Here is a 20,771-nt window from a genome sequence, read left to right on the forward strand (position 1 = left end):
ACGTGGTTGGGAACAGCAGGAGGCCACAACCGGGTCTGCGTTGCCCACCACCAAGCAGGAAGCCGCCGCCGGCTGGGTTCTTCGGCACCAGCCCCTCAGGGGTGGGGGCCCCGTGTTCTGCCAGGGGCCACTTGGCTATGTATAACCTCCCTGGCACGGCGCACAGATTAGCCTGCTGTAGCCGGAACTGCAAATCCCACCTGCACTTGCCACGCTTGACGTCTGTGGCCGTGGGGCGGACGCTCCCCACTTCTGCTACAGACCCTGGGCAGGAGGAGGCGAGGCGCTCACAGGCGTGGGGGGGCAGCTGCACGAGTGGGTGGGTAGTGAAGTGCGTGGGCGCGTGGAGTGGCAGGGAAAGGTGCTCTGGGCGCCCAGAATGGAAAGGGAGGTCCGAGGGGGCGGCAGCCGGGCCAAGGGAATGGTGGCTGCCCCCCCCCGGGGGGGGGCGGCGTGGAGCAGCAGGCGCGTGGGCGCGGGCCCCTGGAGCTGTAGCCAGCAGAGGGCGCTCAGGGCTCGCTGGACACCTGCGCTCCGGCCCCGGCAGAGGACTTTGGGGGGCAGCAGGAGACTTTGAGGAGGTAGCCCCCCGGGAGCACCCCGCCCCCAAAACCTACCCCGGCGCTACGGGAAACCCCCTCCACCACCGGGCCCGCTGGGGTCACCAGGCCGCACCCCCTCCCCGGCCGGCAGCCCCCCGAGGCCGCGCCCGGCTGGCGAGGGTGGGGGTGGCGGAGCCGGGCACGTGGCTCGGGGTCCGGGCCCCCCCCTCCCCCGCGCCCGGCCCCGCGCCGTCCGCGGCCTCGGGGACAGAGAAGCAGGGCGGGGCGGCGCGGGGAGGGGGTCGTGCGGGGGCGGGCGGGGGTCGGCGGGCTTCCGGGCGGCGGCGGCGGCGGCGGCGGCGGCGGCGGCGGGCGCGATGTGCGAGCGGGCGGCGCGCCTGTGCAGGGCCGGCGCGCACAGGCTGCTCCGGGAGCCGCCGCCGCAGGGCCGGGCGCTGGGCGGGCTGCTGCGCTGGGTGGGCGCCAGGATGGGCGAGCCCCGGGCGCCGCTGGTCCCCGACGCCCCCGCCGTCCCCGCCGTCCCCGCTGCGGACCCCGGCCCCGGCCCCGCCGCGCTGCGCGGGGGCACCGCCGTCATCCTGGACGTGAGTAGGACCCCGCCGGCACCTGACGCCCCCTCCTCCCCGCGGGGGACCCCGGCCCGTCCCCCTGGGCGCAGGGGCAGGACCCTCAGCGCGCCCCTCGGCGTCCCAGAGCGCGAACCCCCGGCCCCTCCGTGTCGCGGGTCCCCGTCCCGGGACCGAGACGACCCCCACCCCGTCCCCTCCCTCGGCTTCCGTGGATCCGCGCCTTCCCGGAGCAGGGACCCGGAGCCGCTGGGACTCCGCCCCCCGCTCTCCCCCAGCCGGACCCTCACCCGCGGCCCCTCGCTCTCTCCGTCCGGTGTCCCTGCCCCGAGTGTTACTTTGAGGAAGCCCTGGCCCCCAGCTCCGGCTGCGAGCCCCGCTCCTGTCGTCCCGGCAGCTCCTTGGCCCCCAGCGTCGGCTGGCAAGTGGAGCCCCCTCCCCACGTCCCTCTTCCGGCTTCCTTTCCACAGCGCCAGAGCGGTGGTCCCCAGACTTCCCCACCGGCTGGCTCTGTGCCCCTCGGGGGTCTCCCAGAGTCACCCTTCACCCACCCACCCCGGGGCGCCTCCTTCAGGGTGGAGGCGCGGGGGTGGGGGTCTCCGTGGGTGGCAGCGCAGAGGCGTGGACTGGGGCATGGGTGTGTCCTGCGTGGGTTTGGGGAGGGGCGTGGGCGTTTCCCCAGGTGGGCGAGTGGGGATCCGGGGGCTCTTCCTTTCTCTACACCCCTGGAACCCAAGCCGGTCTAGGTGGAGAGGGCCGGGCTGGGCAGGGCGAGCCCCAGTGTGAGGAACCCACCCACAGGAGCAGAGGGGGGCTGCCCCCTCACCCGCAGCTGGTGGCCCCAAGACCCTGCGGGATGGGGGGCGGGCCGGGAGCCTCCTGTCCCTCATCTGCCAAGGGGGAGATGACCGAGGCAGGGGTGCCCGGCAGGGGCTGGAGCCAGCAGTCACCCGGGCCACACGCGGGCCTCGGCCAGATCCCGGGATGCCCAAGTCAGGCTGCAGCCTCACGGCCGCTTAGGCACTCAGGAGCGGGGTTTGTGGGCCCAGACTGGCTCCCAGGGGGCCTGGGTGGGCTGAAGACCCGGCTCTGCTGCCTGGGCCACAGTGCCAGGGTCCCGGGGGCCAGCCCAGCCCCCTACCCCCAGTGCCGGTTAGCCAAGGGCGGCACAGCGGCTGCCCCAGTCCTGCTCAGAGCCCCTGCTGCCTGCAAACCCAGCAGGGAATTTGGGGGTGCCAGTGCCCCTCCCCTGGCCTCAGTTCTGTCTTGCTGCACTGAGGTGGAGGCTGGGAAGCCTCCGTAGGGTCCTGGTTACAGTGTGGGCTGTGACTCGGCGGCCTGTGGCGGGCCCGGCCCTCGGGGGTTCACCCAAGCTCCCAGGAGCGGCAGGTGCACCAAGGGCTTCGTGGCCGCAGGTGTTAGCTTTCAGCGCCTGGGAGGCTTGGAAACGCTGACACCTGCGCCTTCCCCGGGGCCGCCGAGCTCCCAGGTGTTTGGTGCCCAAAGGGGAGGGACCCTGGCATTAGAGCCCCGTTTGGGCTCTGGCCCTGGGCGTGCTGCACCTTGTGGGATGGCCCTGCACCTGCAGGTGTCGAAGTTCAGGCTGGGGTCTGCTGTCTGTGCTCCGGGTGGGCTGCTGCTGTCAGCTCCCCCACCCAAAAATAACGCCCTCCAGCCCACGGCTGACCCTCCCTCGCACACGGCCTTCGAGGCTCCCAGCCTCCATGGAGACCCCCGCGGCATTCTGAAAGGAGAGCGTTGGTAAAGTGAGGGGCTCTCCGAGAGGCGCTGAGTGTGGCTGCGTGCCCAGCGCCGGGCAGTGGGCGAGCTGGGAGGGCCGCGGCCGGCCACCTGCGGGGATGTGTGTGGGTGGAGCGTGCAGGCGCACGCCGGCTCTGAGCGTGGCCGTGGGCAGGCTGGTGCCACAGGAGGGAGTGGGGGCAGCGGGCGGGGTGGGGGCTCTGGCTGCAGCCTCCCTCCCTGCCCCTGGGTCCCCCGAGGGGCTGGAGCTGCTCCCAGGGGAAGAGGGCGCCTCCCGGCCTGGGCGGAGCTGACGCGACTTTTCTCTGCAGGTTTTCCGCCGCGCGGACAAAAATGGTGAGTTGCCCTTCTGGGCTGCCCGGGGGTGGGAGACTCGGGCAGCCTTGAACCTAGAGGTCAAGAGCACAGGACGCTGAAGTCGCGAGTCCTGATCCTGGCAGTACTGTGTGCCTTGGTTTGTGTGTCTGCAAAATGGGAGTCCTGGTCCCAGCTCTCCTGGCAGGAGCTGTCCTCACTGCTGCTTCCCAGCTGCGTTTGCACCCCCCCAGCACAGCGCCCCACAGAGGCCTCGCCTGCCCTTCCTCCTCCTGGGTGGGGGTGGGGCAGGGTGGGGGTTGTCCCCAGGGCTGATGTGGCTGGGAGGTGACAATGAGGGAGAGTTTCCCCTGCTCAGGGCCTGTGGAGGGGACCCAGGGCCCCTCCTCCCGGATGCACAGAGCCTGGCTCAGCCGCCCACAGCTGCGAGACCTCAGACAGGCCCCGGGGGCTCAGAGGAGGGCGGTAGCTGGGCAGCAGCAGGTGTGAGGCCTGGCGCTGTTGGGGGGGGACGCTCAGGGAGTCTCCGCCCCCCCGTGCCGTGCCAGGTGCTTATCAGGCGGGAGGGCTTGAGCAGGTTCTCCGCGGATGTCTCCACGACCCCCACCCCCACTTCCTGACGGCAGAGGGGAGGCTTGGGGGGTCTGATCCAGCAGCTGGAGCTCAACACTGGTGTGGGAGTGGGAGTGGGAGCAGCTGTGCGTGTGTGGGCAGAGGCCCAGAGCTGGTCGGGTGGGGCAGGGAGAGGTCCAGGCTCCTACAGGTCTTGGGGCTGCTGGATGCAGGCCAGGGACCAAGGGAGGTTCTTTGAATTTTTTTTTTATAAGATTTATTTATTAGAGGGAGATGGAGAGATCTTCCATCTGTTGGTTCAGTCTCTAGACTGAGCCCAGCCAAAGCCAGGAGCTTCCTCAGGGTCTCCCACGTGGGTGCAGGGGCCCAAGCACTTGGGCCATCCTCTGCTGCTTTCCCAGGCCACAGCAGAGAGCTGGATCGGAAGTAGAGCAGCCGGGACTCAAACCAGCACCCATATGGGATGCTGGCATCGCAAGCAGTGCCCCAGTGCCACAGCGCTGGCCTCTGCAGGGGGTCTGATGCGATGCCGCAGGGGAGCAGGGGTGGGGTGGGGTGTGCTGCGAGGCCACGAGTTGGGAGGGAGCAGGGGCTGGGGGCTGGCGTGGCTCGTGGGCGCTGGCCGACGCGGCCTTGGCTGGCCGAGGTGGACGCCAGACCCCAGGGAAGGCCCGGGGGCCAACCCAGAAGGGTGGCTGAGCTGCAGGCGGCGGCTCCCTTGAGCCTAACAGGCTGTGGGCGTGGCGGCTGGGCTCCCGCTCATTAGCGGGGACATCTGAGGCCTGCTCGGGTCTGTGCTGACGCCAGGTGCTGGCCGCTTGTCTTGCCTAATTGGACGGAGCCCTGGGCGGGTGGTGTTTTTTGCCTCATTAGCCGATGGGGCTTTGCGTTCTGGGTAAATGTCACCCACATGACCTGACGACGCGGGGGCAGGGGCCCAGATGAGCCAGGACAGGCAGGAGGGGGAGGCAGCCTGGGGCTGGCTGGGACCCCTGCTGTGCGGGGCGGGTGGCGGCCCCACCCCAAAGCCTGCTCCTGGGTGGGGGCGCGAGGTTAGATGCCTGAGCCAGACGGCCTGGGCTCAGGCTGCTGCCGTGGGACCGGAGCGAGCCCCTGGCCTCTCTGTGAAATGGGGGTGGTAACGCCAGCTGCGTCCTGGCATTGGGGAGACCGAGGAGTGAGCCCATGGGGAGGCCCGTGCGCACCGTGCTGGTCGGGGGTCGGGGGAGGCAGTGTCGCTACTGTGCGGTGCAGTGCGCGGAGCCACGCTCTGGAGGTCACGGATCGAACGGCTGGTGTTGGTGGACTTCCACGGTGGTTTTGGGGGCCTTCGTATATGGGATTATTTTGGTTTCTTTTTTTTTTTTTTTAAAGATTTATTTATTTATTTGAAAGAGTTACACAGAGAAAGAAAGGTAGAGAGAGAGAGGTCTTCTACCTGCTGGTTCACTCTCCAAATGGCTGCAGCAGCCAGAGCTGTGCCGATCCGAAGCCAGGAGCTTCTTCCAGTCTCCCACACGGGTGCAGGGGCCCAAGGACTTGGGCCATCTTCTGCTTTCCCAGGCCACGGCAGAGAGCTCAATCGAAAGTGGAGCAGGTGGGACTCAAACCGGTGCCCGTCTGGGATGCCGGCACTGCAGGCGGCAGCTTTACCTGCTACGCCACAGCGCTGGCCCCTGTTTTGATTCTTGGTCTTGTTTGTGGAAGGTATAAATCCTGTATCCTCCCGTGACCCTGAAACTTGAGCCGGGCTGAGGGGGCCCAGGCGTGCACCCGTGCCCAGCCTCCCTTCCAGCCCACGTGCGTCCTGTCTCACAGCGCTGGGGAAAACCAGGTGTGGCAAAGGCAGACTGGGTCTGCGCTCGCTCTCCTCCTGGGGCAGCCGCTTTGGCCAGTCTGGGAATGACTGCCCCTCTGAGCACACGGGTCGGCCACGTGTGGTTGCTCAGGAAATGGCGCGGTCCCCTCTTTGACCTGAGCTCCGCTGTCCATCACACACATAGCTATTCCCAAGGAGGCGCAGGGGAGTCTTAGCGCCTTCAGGGGAGGGTTTGGCTGTGGGGAACTGGGGGAGGCCCGACCTGCCTGAGCCGCCTCCCGCAGTGGCTCAAGCCGACCTGCTGCGACCAGCAGTCAGACCAGCCTGGAGCACCAGCAAGTGGCAGGACAGGAGGAGGGGACACAAGGAGAGGGGACAGGGACAGGAGGCAGGCCCTGTCCCCTCTGCTTCCCCTGCCCCATGGCCCAGGACCGCAGCCTCCAGGGAGTTGATCGACAGGCAGGGCGAGCATCTCGGCATGCGGCCGTGTGGGGCGAGGGGCTTCATCTGCCCCCTGCTCAGATCCACCTGCTATGGCGCCGTGACCTTGGGCTGGGTCAAGCAGCTTGTGCTTGGGGGTGAACTGAGTGACGGCTGAGTGCCGGGTAGGGCCGACACCGGGACAGGGTCCGTGAGCCGGCGATCTCACCCTGTGTCAGCCTTCGCGTGGGTCAGCAGTGCGGGGTGAGTGGGAGACACCGTGGGAACCGGGGTTTACTGTTAATTGCTGGCAGGGGCCCGCCTGCAAGCTGGGCCTGGGGTCCCAGGGTCCTGGGGACCGCCCCCGCGGCTCCTCATGGCCGCACCTGCTCCCCGCAGATGACGGGAAGCTGTCCCTGGAGGAGTTCCAGCTCTTCTTTGCCGACGGCGTCCTGGACGAGCGGGAGCTGGAGTCGCTGTTCCACACCATCGACTCCGACAGCACCAAGTGAGCGAGGCCGGGGCTCCCCGACGCGGCCCCAGGTGGATGAGCTCCGTGCACACCTGTGTGGCTTTGGCTGCGCGGCTGGGGCCCCTTCAGACCCAGGACACCACTGCCTGCGACGTGGAGCCTTGCCTAACGCTGCCCCCGTTTTAAACCAAGCTCCGGTTAGGGCTTGCTCAGCCCGCCCCACAGCGTCCACACCTCTGCCTCGTTAGCCTCTCCCACCCCCATCTCAGCCTTGACCTGCATCTCAGCACCCACCACAGGCTCCAGCCTGGCTCAAGTTCAAGTGCAAAATGCCTGCTGTGCACTCGCACCTGCCCTCTCTGGCCCGATACTGCCCTGTGCCCTGTGCCCCCCGACAGCCTACACCCCCTCCACCCCACTTTGTGGAGGGGGCAGAGTCCTTGCCTGGTCCCCCTCCTCAGGCCCACCCAGGTGGTGGGCGCCAGAGTTCCTGGGGGCTGCCTGGGCAGGTCTGATCATCTGACCTGCTAGAGAGGAGGGAACGAGCAGCCGCCACCCAGCCACGTGCAAGGGGCAGTGCTGGCCTAGGCCGTACTGGGAAGGGCAGGTGGAGTGGGATCCTCGCTTACGGATGGACACTAAAGAAATGGCTCTGAGGGTCCCTGTGGCTGCGTGGGGGGCTGGCAGGTGCAGGCACTGCCCCCTGATGGGTTCTTCCTCACTTGCTGGCTTTTACGGGGGGCAGCAGGAGGTGCTGCCTGCAACGGTGAGCCTGGCCAGGGCCACGGCTGGCCTCGCACCACACAAGGGCCAGGCCAAGACCTTGGCATTGTTGGCTCCAGCATCCAGTGTCTGGCCAAGTGTGAGCCGAGGACATCAGCTGCTCGGGGAGCTGAACGGGTGTGATGCCCAGAGATTCGGCAAGAGTCAGGCAATGCGAGCAGCGCCCGCTGGGGCAGAACTGCGGGGCACAGCCCCGCGTCCAGCTTCGTGCCCTGGCCCCTGGGTTCTGCTTAGCACACTCGGGTGGGCCGGCCCCTGTGTTCTCGGGCGCGTGGTGGGGAGGTTGCCAGAGCCTGCACCGCCACTCAGTCCCCGGTTCTTGGCCTGGTGCATCCCTGATGCCGCTGTGTGCTCCTGTGTCCCAGCCTCCTCTACGCTGTCGGGAGGGGGGCCCAGGGGCTAGGGGTGAGGAGCAGGGCTGACCCGGGTTCTCCAGGAGCTGTGTGGACGGCCTGGACAGCCAGGGCCCCTCGCCACCCATCCCCCTCCCTACCCAGAGTCCCGCCCTAGTCCTGCCTTTGGAGCCCACTGTTCCCGATGAGGTCAGAGCCTTTGGGAGGGAAATTGGGGCATTAGGTACCAGCCACACCTACTTGGACAGAGCCACCTCGGAGTGCGGGCACTGGGGGTGCACGGGATGACAAGGGGTGGCAGGAAGCCCTTAGCAAGCTGCACAGAGTCCCCCCTCCCCAGCTGTGGAGGGGTGGGGCCACCACACTCATACCCCTCTCCTCTCTCTGCAGCCACGTGGACACCAAGGAGCTGTGTGGTAGGTGCTTGGCTGTGTGCCTACAGGGGTGGGGCGGGGTGCAGGCAGTGAGGGGCAGAGGCGGGACTGGGGGGCCGCGGGCGGGGGCGGGACCCCCCGTGACCCCCGACCTCGGCTTCCTGTCCCCCAGATTACTTCGTGGAGCACATGGGGGACTATGAGGACGTCCTGGCCTCGCTGGAGACCTTGAATCACTCCGTGCTGAAGGCCATGGGCTACACCAAGAAGGTCAGCGGGGGTGGCGGCGCTGGGGTCCCGAGGCCCCGGGGGCTGGGATGAGCTGACCGAGCCCAGCGGGGGCGTGGTCCTGCCTGTGAGGGTGTGGTTGGAAGCACGAGGTTCCTGCCCAGGTGCGGCCTGGCCTGGAGGGCGAGGGGGTCCCCCGACAGGTGTCAGCCCCGACAGCCCGTGGTGACCCCGTGACCTGTGGGCCGGCATCTGCTGGGGCAGGGAGGCCCGAGTGGAACCTTAAGCAAATGCTCAGGAGCCACTGTGCACCCTGGAGGCGGCCCCGGGGAGGCGGGAGGGGCCGAGTGGCAGGGACCCTGTGGAGGCGCAGGCGCGGCTGCCCCCGGCTTGCACCCCTCCCTCGGGGAGCAGTGTGGCAGCCCTGCAGGGAGCTCCTCACTGGCCCTCCGTGCGCTGCAGCCAGACAGCCCGAGCCGCTGGCTGGGGACAGAGGAGAAACTGAGGCAGGGCCCACGGTGCAGCCCGAGGCAGCGCGGGCCCCTCCGGAAGGGCCAGCCCGCTGCTGTGGAGGCCACGGGGCAGCAGCGGAGGAGTCGGCCGCACCTGGGCCACGCGCGCCCAGGCTGTGGGGCAGGGGCACGGACCTGAGCTCTGCTGAGCGCGGCGCGGCCTCCCCCGCGTGCGGGATCCACGCTCACAGGCCTCAGTGCAGACGCAAAACCCACTCCAGGAAGCTCTGCGGCGCAGCTAGGACGTGGCGTGTGCCTATCGCTAGGCCGCATCCGTGTGTCACGTGAGGGCGTCACGTGAGGCGTGCGTGGCTGGACGTGGGCTCCAGGGCTGCCATTGCCGGCCCTGACTGTCGGCTGGGCCGCGGGGTCCGGCTGCTGCTCCCCAGCTGCAGCGCGAGGGCCGGGGGTCCCCATCTCGGCCTCCCCGCACCGTGGCGGGGCCGCGTTTCTGCCTCCGGCCCAGCGTGGCGCTGCTCGGGCCTGGCCAGCGCTCCAGGCCTCCGTAGAGGTGGGCTCCCAGCTCCATCTGCGTCCCCCGACATGGGTGCAGGGGCCGACCCTCGGCCGTCCACCGCTGCTTTCCCAGGCGCCTTAGCAGGGAGCGGGATGGGAAGTGGGACAGCCGGGACTTCGGAGTGTGGGTACAGGCGGTGGGGCTGTGGTGGAGGTGAGGGCGTGGGTGCAGGTGGTGGGGCTGTGGTGGGGGTGAGGGCGTGGGTGCAGGTGGTGGGGCTGTGGTGGAGGGGAGGTGCAGGTGGTGGGGCTGTAGTGGAGGTGAGGGCGTTGGTGCACAGTGGGGTTGTGGTGGAGGTGAGGATGTGGGTGCGCAGTGGGGCTGTGGTGGAGGGGAGGGTGTGAGTGTGCAGTGGGGCTGTGGGGGAGGGGAGGGCGCGGGTGCGCAGTGAGGCTGTAGTGGGGGTGAGGGCGTGGGTGCAGGTGGTGGGTTGTAGTGGAGGTGAGGGTGTGAGTGCGCAGTGGGGCTGTGGGGGAGGGGAGGGCGTGGGTGCGCAGTGGGGCTGTGGTGGAGGGGAGGGCGCGGGTGCGCAGTGGGGCTGTGGTGGAGGGGAGGGTTTGGGTGGAGGGGAGGGTGTGGGTGCAGGTGGTGGGGTTGTAGTAGAGGGGAGGGCGCGGGTGCGCAGTGGGGCTGTGGTGGAGGGGAGGGCACGGATGCGCAGTGGGTTGTAGTGGAGGTGAGGGCGTGGGTGCAGGTGGTGGGGTTGTAGTGGAGGGGAGGAAGTGGGTGCAGGTGGTGGGGTTGTAGTGGAGGTGAGGGCGTGGGTGCAGGTGGTGGGGTTGTAGTGGAGGTGAGGGCATGGGTGCAGGTGGTGGGGCTGTAGTGGGGGTGAGGGCGTGGGTGCAGGTGGTGGGGCTGTAGTGGGGGTGAGGGCGTGGGTGGGGCTGTGGTGGAGGGGAGGGCGTGGGTGCAGGTGGTGGGGTTGTAGTGGAGGTGAGGGCATGGGTGCAGGTGGTGGGGCTGTAGTGGGGGTGAGGGCGTGGGTGCAGGTGGTGGGGCTGTGGGGGAGGGGAGGGGAGGGTGCGGGTGCGCTGGGGCTGTGGGGGAGGGGAGGGCGCGGGTGCAGGTGGTGGGGTTGTAGTGGAGGTGAGGACGTGGGTGCAGGTGGTGGGGCTGTAGTGGGGGTGAGGGCGTGGGTGCAGGTGGTGGGGTTGTAGTAGAGGTGAGGACGTGGGTGCGCAGTGGGGCTGTTGGAGGTGAGTGTACACACAGCCGCCCTCCGCGTGGCCATGGGTGGGTGTTCTGCCCGAGGAGTGGGAAGCCTGCCGTGGCGTAAGGATGAGTTTGTCGTCCGTGTTTTCTGTGCCGTGGTCGTCCTCGGAGCACCTCCACCCAGGGCTGCCGTGGAGAAGCCACGCGCTGTGGAAACCCGGCCGTCTTTCTGCCCGTTTCTCGCGTGAACCCTGCCTACAGACGCCCTTTGCCCGTGCCTGCTCCTGCTGTCACTTGGTGTCTGCGTGTCTGTCCGTGGAAAGCGGCCAGCTAGCTTCCCCCACTGCTTCGTGTTCTGTCGTTGACCTTGGTCTGCCTCGAGCTTCTCCCTTCTCTGAGCCGTGGTGCAGCCAGGAGCGCAGTGCGTGGTGGCAGGGACCCCCCCATCCCCCATCATCCCCTGCTGCCTCCCGGGTGCATGTTAGCAGGAGGCTGGAACCTGGGGGCCAGCTTGGGCCTAGAACCCAGGCCTGCAGGACGGGGCGCGGTGTCCGAGTGGTGCCTGCAGTGCCCCCCGAATGTCCCCCCCACGCTGGTTCTTAGGGTCGTACACAGGTTTCCAGCATTAGAAGGCTGAAGGGTGGAATGGTTAAGCAGGGCTTTGTTTTGAAGGTCACAGGGGGTGGGGGAAGACGGAGAGGGGTCTTCCACATGCGGGTTCACCCCAGATGGCCACACGGCCGGCGCTGGGCCGGGCTGAAGCCGGGAGCTGGAACTCCACCCGGGTCTCCCTCATGGCTGCCACAGACCCAGGCCTGGGGCCATCACGTGCTGCCCCCTAGGGTGCGTCATAGGAAGCTGGACGGACAGCAGGCGTTCACACGGGATGGTGCGTGGCGCAGGGCACGGCTGACGCTCAGTGGGCACAGGCGGAGTCTGGGGGGGGGGGGGGGGCTGTGTTTCTCTCCCTGCTGGCCGAGCGCAGGTGTTACTGGGTAACTTTGGGCCCGCAGCCCCCGTGCCTAGTGCTGTCGCCGTGCTCCCTGTCACCGCCTGCCGATTCAAGAGCATTTCTGCCGTTTGGCCTGGAGCGCCCAGGAGCAATCCCGAGCCTCCGGGGGCTCGAGAGCCGTGTCCCCTGGGGCCTGTGCGGCCAGAACTTGTCCCCGTGATGCACAGGTGTTTGTTTTTAAGATTTATTCACAAGCGAAGTGACAGAGGCGGGGAGTCAGCTGTCCCCCACACATTGGCTCACTCCCCGGTGGCCACGACAGCTGGGGCTACAGCTGGGGCTGCACGAGGCTGGAGCCGGGAGCTGCACCCCGCTCTGCACTTGGAGCGTCTCCTGCTGTGCCAGGCGCGTCAGCAGGAACGGAACCGGAAGCGGCACAGCTGGGACTGGAACCCGTGTGCTTATGGGGTACAGTGTGCGCCGGGCCCAGGACACGGGTCCTGGAGCTGACCCTTGCTGGGGCCTGCAGCGCTGACTTCGTGGCCCAGGCACCAACGGGACAGAGGAGGAGTCCATCCAGGGTTCACTTGGCTGCCGTGGCCACGCCCACACCTGACTTCTGCTGGGAGGGTTCTAGAAGCTCTGCTCCATGTGTGGATTAACCCCTCCCTCCATCCCCCCCCCCCCCACTTATTTCTTTCCTAAAGATGTACTGATTGATTGGCCGGCGCCGTGGCTCACTAGGCTAATCCTCTGCCTTGCGGTGCCGGCACACCGGGTTCTAGTCCCGGTCGGGGCACCGATCCTGTCCTGGTTGCCCCTCTTCCAGGCCAGCTCTCTGCTGTGGCCAGGGAGTGCAGTGGAGGATGGCCCAAGTGCTTGGGCCCTGCACCCCATGGGAAACCAGGAGAAGCACCTGGCTCCTGCCATCGGATCAGCGCGGTGCGCCGGCCGCAGCGCGCCTACCGGCGGCCATTGGAGGGTGAACCAACGGCAAAAGGAAGACCTTTCTCTCTCTCTCTCTCACTGTCCACTCTGCCTGTCAAAAAAAAAAAAAAAAAGATGTACTGATTGAGACGCACTGAGGGATTCGAAAGGCGGAGTCAGAGGGAGAGGACAGAGAGCGCTCCGTCTGCTGGGTCCCTTCCCCGGTGGCGCAGTGACCGGGGCCGGGCCGGGCTGAAGCCGGCAGCTGCCTCCAGGTCTCCCACGCAGGTGCAGGTGCCCACGCACGTGGGTCTCGTGTTGCCTTCCCAGGCCGTAGTAAGGAGCTGCGCTGGAAGTGGAGCAGCTAGGTGCGGCTTTACGTGCGGCCACAGCGCTGGCGCACGTGGGGCTTTGTTACTGAGTGACTGCAACTCGTCTGGTTGCGTCTGGATCCCGCTGCTGGGGGACTGGGGGTGGCTGGAACGGTGTGTGAGAAGGGCCAGGGGCCCAGCACGGAGTGCCCGGCCACCAGGACCCATGGCTTCTGGCCCCCGCCTTGTCCTGCCGGGAGGGTCTTCGTCCCCCAGCCCCGGGCAGGCTCAGGCTGGCACTGCAGAGCCTGCCCTTCCCCCACCTCTGCCGTCCTCCATGGTGTGGCTGCTGCTGGCTAACCCCCAGTCTCGGGGATGGATGCTTTAATGTTTTTTTTGAGAGGCAGAGTGGATAGTGAGAGAGAGAGACAGAGAGAAAGGTCTTCCTTTTTCCGTTGGTTCACCTTTCAATGGCCGCTGCGGCCGGCGCATTGTGCTGATCCGAAGCCAGGAGCCAGGTGCTTCTCCTGGTCTCCCATGGGGTGCAGGGCCCAAGGACTTGGGCCATCCTCCACTGCCTTCCCAGGCCATAGCAGAGAGCCTGGCCTAGAAGAGGGGCAACCAGGATAGAATCCGGCGCCCCGACCGGGACTAGAACCCGGTGTGCCAGTGCCGCAAGGCAGAGGATTAGCCTGTTAAGCCACGGCACTGCCCAGTGTGCTTTCCTTGATTTCTGCTTTCCCAGCTCTGCCAGGACCGGGCGGCATCCAAGGTGTGGGGACCAGTTCCTGGGAAGCTGGGGAGGGCGGCACAGGCGCCGAGGCACTGGAGAACTGGGCCTTGGGTTGTCACCTGTGCCGCGTGTGGCCTTGGTGAGCCCCCGCTCCTCTCTGGCACCAGCTGTCCAGCAATGCTCACTGCAGGGACTTCCTGTCAGATGCCACGGCGTGAAGCTTGGCGAGTGCCCCTTGCTGCACCTGCCTGGAGCGGCTACCCTCTCGTGGCACAGCCACGCCTGCCTCTCTCGCCTCCCCGTCCTTGGCCCTGCCTTCCTGGGCCCGGGCTTTACCGCTGGGCTGTGTGTGCTTCTCCTCGGGCATCTTGTGAGCAGTAGCAGCAGGCAGACCTGGGAGCCCACAGGCTCCTCTCTGGAGGAGGAGGGAGGGCAGGGGCCATGAGTTCTGGCCGGTCGTGCCCACAGCCACCGGTGTTGTCGCCACCACTGTCACCGTGGTCATCTGTCGGGGCAGCTGCTGCTGGGGTATCTGCTTGTACGGGCCTGGCGCTGCATTCACTGTCCCCTGCACATCCGGTCACTTAGTCCTGGCCGCACGCCTGGGGCCTGTTCCTGTGCTCTCCAAGGCCCCGCCTCCCATCTCGCGCTCTGATGCAGGAAGCAGTGGGGTCCCATTCCCCCCGGAAAGCACCACTGCCCGGGCCGGAGCCCGCGTCCTCGCCCCCCCTCCCCAGCGCGCCTCTCCCGCCTCCACAGGTGTACGAGGGCGGGAGCAGCGTGGACCAGTTCGTGACCCGCTTCCTGCTGAAGGAGACGGCCAGCCAGATCCAGTCGCTGCTGAGCTCGGTGGAGAGCGCCGTGGACGCCATCGAGGAGCAGACCAGCCGGATCCGGTGCGGGATGGCCTGCTGCCTCTGTGTTCCTTACAGCCGAGCGCTGCTGTAGCCTGGGCAGTTAGACCCCTGGGCCCTCAGTACCGTGGGGGCCGGCTAGGAGAGGCTGTTTCTCTGAGCTGGGGGGCCACGTCCACTTGTGGCTAACGAGTCCTGAGATGGCGCGTGGCCCGGTGTTTACCCCGGGCCGTGGGGGTAGGAAGTGCTGTGTGGGCGGCGCGGCTGGACGCAGGCAGTGTGTGCTACTGCCTGCAGCCCCAGGGGCCCGGGCCTGGCCCCGCCTTGCTGGGAAGGCCAGCCGGGAGTCCTGGAGGCAGTGACGGCCGGGTGGGAGCCGACGGAGCATGTCTCAGGACGTGGAGAGCGGGGGGAGGGCTGTTCTCACCGCGCCGCATCACACCTGGGAACCACGGGCAGGATCGGGCGTCTCCGGGGAGCCTGGTGTCAGAGAGCCATGTTTGCCGCCTGTCCGCCCGGCAGGGTCAGCCCCCTGGCGGTCGCGAACCCTGGCTTGTGCTGTCCCGGGTTCAGACAAGCTCCTCTGCCCATTCTCCCAGAGCGGCTGCTGGGCTTGGAACTCTAGAGGGACCAGAGGAAGCCTCGGGTGTGCGCCCAGACGCGGTGGGGTCCGGGGCCTCCGGGCAGAGCGGCCGGCACAGCCAGGCTTGGGCGTGGGGCGTGGGTCACATCTCCATCGTGAGGAGCAGAGGCCACTCTGGGACGTGCTCCCAGGTGTTTGCTCGGGGCACCTGTGGTCAAGTCGCCTGGACTACACCTGCGGGGCTACCCTCGGGGGCCACATCCTCTGGTAGCATCCAGGGAGCAGAGCCCCGAGCCCCGCGTTGCCCTGGAAGTGGAGGCCCAGAGGTCCTTGGCTTTTGCCTCTCTGTCCTGCCCCGACGGGCAGCGGCACCCCAAGGCTGGCACACGGGCCCGGGCAGTCCCGTGGGGGTGGGGGCAGCGTGTCCCAGGGAGAGGAGCATGTGCTCCCCGCCCAGCTGTCGGTGCTCTTCACCACAGGCTGGGGGTCCAGCAGTCCTGCACCCCGCGGCCTCCCGCTCCACCCTCTGTGGGCTGAGGGACACCTCTCAGTTGCCCCTGCTTTGTGGAGACCCCAGGATTAACACCAGGAACACCTGGCCAGCCTCTCCCGGACGGCAGGGGAGATCCTGGCTGTGCCTTCACATTCTAGAATGTTCTGGATCACTGGTGCGGGGGGTGTCCTCCCTTTACAGGGGGAGCCTAGAGCCTGGTGAGCAGACGCTCTTGCGGAGTGGGGGGTGCAGGCACACGAGCTGTGGCCCCGCCCCTCTGTAGGGCTGAGGGCTCCGTGACAGCTGTTCTGTTATGTTCTTTGGAGTCTGAGGGCTGCCTGTGTTTGGGGGTACACATTGTGGGGCAGGCAGGGAGGGAGGGGGCCTGGCCCCTGCGCTGGAACTGCATCTCAGGCACGAGGCCGGGGCTGCAGGCTGCTTCCACGGGCACTGTGGCCTGGGGAGGGATGGAGACCCCCAGGGCAGGGCACTTGGCCCAGGCCGCCCAGCCAGCTGGGGCAGAGCCGGGATTCTCCCTGCCCTGCGTTCTGGAACTCCAAGGCCCTGCAGCTGCCGTCATGGTCCCTCTCCCCCTTGCATCCGCAGCCAGAACCACGGCAGGCCCAGCCCGGGCGTAGGAGAGACCTGGCACCGCTCCTCTCCACCCTGTGCCCCCACCCACAAGCTCATGGCCCCGGAACAAGGGCCCAGCGTGCCACCTGGTGAGAGCGCAGTGGTGGGGTGGGGGCTGGCCGGGGCTCCTGGTGAGGGGTGTGTGCTCCCATGGGGCCTGCTCGTTGTCACTCTGCATTTCTCTTTCTTAGCCCCCGGGGACCTGAAGGAGGAGGGCCTGGGGGCCCAGGTGAGCCGCCTGGCAGAGCTGATAGGGAGGCTGGAGAACAAGGTGAGGCCGGGCCGGGCACCCTGCAGCCCTGGCATGGGTTGGGGTGGGCCTGGGGTCAAGACCTGTAAGCTGGGGCGGGGCACTGGAGCCCGGCCTTGAGGCTTCAGCCCTGGGGACCATGGGGCATAGCAGAGCCGGCAGCCCGAGGGGCAGGAGTGGGGAGCTGCAAGGGGAGGTGGCTTCCCCCTGGACCTGTGGTACCGAGGGAGGGAACAGCTAGCAGCAGGACCCTCCCACAGGGCTGGGCCCAGGGGTCGGCAGTGTGAGCCTCACGGGCCTCAGATAACGGGGAGCAGAGCGCCCCCCCGGGGTGAGGGAACAACGCCTTCACCGCGCAGGTACCACTTGAGGGAGCAGGGTGCCTGAGGTAAACCTGTGCCCGTGCCCATGCCCCACCCTGCGCCTCCAGAAACGATCCTAGGTTTCCTCGATCTTCCTGGAGTGGCAGTTGCAGGCCAGGAGTCCTGAGGCCCGCCTCCTCCCCCTGCAGCCCTTTCCCCGGGTGGGAGCTGCTCAGCTGGACCCTGGGCCCGGTTGTCATAGCAACACAGCAGGAGCCTCCAGAGGGAGGTTCTTTGAAGCTTATTTTTAGCACCCGGGTCGCCCTAACAACCAGGCTCACTGGTAACCAGGGAGCACCTGGGCGTCCTGAAGACGGAGTGGGCCTTTTTCCCCATCTCTGATTGGCCCAGGAGGCAAGCAGGGGCCAATCTGTGCCCTGGCTACAAACCCCGCCCTCCCCAGGCCCCCTCAGCTGTAGGCTGGTGCCCTGGGGGCCTTTGCAGTGACAGATGGAATGGATGGCCTGTGTGGGCCTTAAGGGTAGTGTGGGTATTTACCAGGTGTGGCACACACAGCACAATCCCCTGGACTGGGGACTGAGGGCCCAAGTGACCATGCCCCTCTGCCCCAGAGTCCAGGGCCCGCAGGGACGAGCTGTCCCGTCCCAGGCTCTGAGCGAGCCCTGTGCACTGAAGTCAGATGGCGCTGTGCTGTGCGGAGTGGCTGCCACGGCCCCTGCGACCTGCGAAGGGACGGAGGCCTGTCTGCCCAGCCTCTGGCGCCAAGGGCTACCCCCATGTGATCCAGGGTCATCAGGGCCCAAGGTGTTTCCTGGAGGCCTCCCTGGTGGAGGCGGGCTCCTGCGCTCGGGTCATGCCGTGCTTTGTTTCAGACGCTGTGGTTTGACCTGCACCAGCGCCTCTGGGATGAGGAAGGCACCCCCATGGTAAGCGTGGCCCCCCTCGCAGCAGGGTGCTGCTCCAATACTTGGTTCCCCCCTCCCATTATGAGGCTGGCAGGGCAGGCGGAGACTCTGGGCCGGGGCAGCACAGTGGGCAGCCAGGCCGGGGGGTGAGCAGTGCGCATGGGCTGCTTGGCCAGAGGCCCTGTCCCTGCTAGGGTCTGTCTGCGCCTGGGAGGGGGCCTCTCTGCACAGGGCTGCTCCGGGTCTAGGCCTCTCTCACCCTGTTTCCTGGGGTGGGGGGGTTCAGTTTGGACCCCGTTGCCTTGGCTCCCTTGAGGGTGGTAGTGGGGGCGGGGCTGTGTCCTGGGTGCTGGACAGAGTCCTGGGCGGGGGGAGGGGGGGGCGGGGGAGGAGCCCAGCTGGCAGCCTGGGCCCAGCTCACTCTGCCTCTGGCCGGCAGCACCTACAGCTGATCCGGCAGGAGCTGGCTGTGTGCCCCTCACAGCTGAGTGCCTTCCTGGACGCCCTGCGCCCGTACCTGCGGGGCACTGCTGCGGCGAGGAGCTGCTTCCAGTGAGTAGGCCCCGGGGGCACCCGGGCAGGGGCTCAAGGGCAGTGCTGGCTGCCCCGTCCAAGCAGGGGTGGGGAGTGGCTCGAGCGCCCTGCCCTCGGCTTACTCTTCTGTGAATTGGGGCCCCTCGGCAGGCACGCCCCACTCGCTGGAGCAGCAAGCTTAGTGGACGTGGAAGGAGCAGGGCTGAGCAGGGGAGGCCCACGTTGCTCCTGGGCAGGGTGGAGCCCCAGGGCTGTGGGCTGTCCACATGTAGCTAGTGGTGCCTCGCCCCTGCACCTGCTCGCTGTCTTGCCTGGCTGCAGCCCTGCCCAGTTCCTCTCTGGGAGCTTTGGCCCTGGGTACAGGGCTGTGGACCAGGCAGGTGCAGTGGCCATGCTGGGGGCAGGGGGCACAGGGTAGGTGGCTGCCAGGGGAGGTGTGCAGCACAGAGGTGGCCCCCAGGCCTCCGGAGCAGCTGGGGCCGGGGGGCAGGCAGGGGCAGCTGGTCCGGCCCTGCTCTGTGGGGGATGCTGGAGCCCCCTCGCAGGAGCAGGACTCAGTGCGTCTGTGATGTCCACAGCTGGAGGAGGGGAGGGTCGGGGAGGGGGGAGGTAGAAGCACCCAGCACCACCCCTACACAGCTGGAACCCTGGCTCCCTCTGCCCAGGCCGGCAGGACCAGGCTGCTCCCCCTGGGGGCAGGGGGTGTCCACGCCGCCCCCAGCCCTGCCTGCCCTGGTCTCTCCCCACCATGGGGGTAGCCCGTAAGGCTGGGGATGGGGGCTTCCTGCCCGCCTGGGCAGAGGTGCCAGCTCAGTGCCATTTCGGGACAGAGCCAGAGGAAGGGCCTGGCCGGGGCCTCACGCGTGGTACGGTCAAGTTGGGCCCTGAGCATCCGTACTCTTGAGCACCAGGGCTACCCTGCAAGGCCCGTCCTTTTAGGGGGGGTTAGGGTTGTGGGGGGACCCAGCACCGGGGCGTGGCCCCTCCGCGTTGTTCCAGGCAGAGCGGCAGCAGCCTGCAGCCCGGGGCAGTCCACGCTGCCTCTGCCTGCCCCAGGCCTGTCCCTGCCCCGCTGCCCCCGGAGCAGGTGCTGGCGCGGGAGGGGAAGGGAGGCCCCTGGGTGTGCGTCGGCCCCGCTATGCCTCACCCTGCTGCCCACACCCCACCCCCCCACCCCCCCACCCCCCACCCCCCTGTAGCATCGCCGCCGTGAGGCTGTCAGACGGTGCCACCTTCGTCATCTACGAGTTCTGGGAGACAGAGGAGGAGTGGAAGAGGTGGGCGCTGGGGGCCCCGGGCGGCCCTTCCTGCACGCTGGCCTGAGTGGGAAGGCAGGGGACAGCCCTCTGGCCACGCCCCGTGCAGGGTCCCAGCTCTGGTTCTGGGGCTTCTGGAACCAGGACAGCCCAGCCCCGAACAACCTCTGCTGGACCCCTCCATCCCTCCTGCCCTGAGAGCCGCCGGAACAGTCAGGCTTTGGTGGGGGGGACACGCCCAGCTAAACACTGGGTGGGGGGGGGGCAGGGGAAGTGGCCCAGCGAGGGCTCAGGGTCCCCCCCCTAGACACCCGTTCCTTATTCCTGGGGCCTTCAGGTAAACCCTTGGTGTCATCTGCAGGAGGCAGGTGATAACCCCACCCCCTAGAGAGGTGGGATCATGGACCAGTGGCCACGGGGCCCTGGCACTGTCTCGGGTGCTGAGGCTGGTTCTGAGCCCGAGGCAGGCGTGCCCCAGGACCTGCTGGGCCCTGGCCTCAAGGGTGGCCGGAAGCGCGCAGTACACTCCCTGCCCTGCCACTGAGGCCCCAACCAGGGATCAGAGACCAGAGATGGGTCTCAGGGTTAGGCCCCAGTGCCGGCAGCCTAGGGCTGGACTTCACTCAGCCCCGCCCCTGGCTTGCAGGCACCTGCAGAGTCCTGAGGGCAAGGCCTTCCGGCATGCCAAGGTGGACACGCTGAGCCAGCCCGAGGCCCTCTCGCGGATCGCCGTGCCAGGTACGGGAAGGGAGGCTACCCCCCCCCGCCCAGGGTGGTCAGGGAATGTCCTTGTCCCCACACACGCTGCTGCCACTGCGGACAGTGGCCAGGGAACACAGCAGGAGTGGGCGAGAGCCTCAGCCATGGTGAGGCCAGCACTCACTGGGGACACGAGGGGCCCCTGCCGCACCCAAGCCCAGCAGCCGCATCCAAGGGCCACCCCTCCCCGCTGCCTCCCCCTGTGCACGGGCCTTCAACCCAGCCTGGCCGCACAGGGCCACGCAGATGCTGGCCCCGGGCGGCCCCCTCAGACCCGGGCAGTCGGTCCCACACGTGCTGGCTGACGCGTCTCTCTCCCACCCCTTCTAGCGGCCTGGTGCACCGTGGGCCGGGAATGACCCCTCGCCGTGGCCTGCAGCCAAGAGCCGGCGGCCCTGCCCCGTTTCTAGAAACCGCTCTTGGCGCTGACGACCGTTCTCAGCAGGACCATCCTTTCCCTGTTCTGACTGGGCAGGGGGCCCGGTGCCTGCCAGAGGGGGGGGCCTTCCCCCTCCCCACAGGGCACAGCCTCCACGTGGGGTGCCCCGGCTCCCCCTCCTCCAGCCAGCGAGGCTCAGCAGGACTCCCCCCAGGAGGGGCACAGTGGCCCCCCTTCCTCTTCCCGTAGGAGCCGTCACCCTGTAGTGCCTACCCTGGGCATGGGCTGAGCCCACGTAGCCTGCGCGGTGACGCCGACAGCGCACCCAGCGCCCAATAAACGCTGCTCAGGAGCGGCCGCCCGCTGTCTGCCTCCGTTTTCCGGACACTGCAGGTGCACGTGGGCTCCCGTGTGGGGCCGTGTCTGCACGACCTGACTTGTACCAGTCAGGGAGGTCGGCTCCCAGGTCCT

At 68.0% G+C, this 20,771-nt stretch overlaps 1 protein-coding gene across 1 annotated transcript; it reads left to right on the forward strand.

Moving 5' to 3' along the window:
• The first annotated feature begins 137 nt into the window (after window positions 1-137).
• Window positions 138-20,640, forward strand: NECAB2 (N-terminal EF-hand calcium binding protein 2). Its single transcript, XM_062176042.1, has 14 exons — window positions 138-315; window positions 496-581; window positions 3,202-3,226; window positions 6,417-6,525; window positions 8,016-8,041; window positions 8,172-8,269; window positions 14,091-14,227; window positions 15,868-15,983; window positions 16,086-16,165; window positions 17,340-17,393; window positions 17,812-17,924; window positions 19,106-19,183; window positions 19,809-19,900; window positions 20,252-20,640. The coding sequence occupies exons 1-14, from the start codon at window positions 138-140 to the stop codon at window positions 20,278-20,280; spliced, it is 1,221 nt and encodes a 406-aa protein (XP_062032026.1). The 3' UTR covers window positions 20,281-20,640.
• The last annotated feature ends 131 nt before the right edge of the window (window positions 20,641-20,771 follow it).

The sequence above is a fragment of the Lepus europaeus genome, chromosome 19 (assembly GCF_033115175.1).
Source record: "Lepus europaeus isolate LE1 chromosome 19, mLepTim1.pri, whole genome shotgun sequence".
NCBI classification, from domain to species: Eukaryota; Metazoa; Chordata; class Mammalia; order Lagomorpha; family Leporidae; genus Lepus; species Lepus europaeus.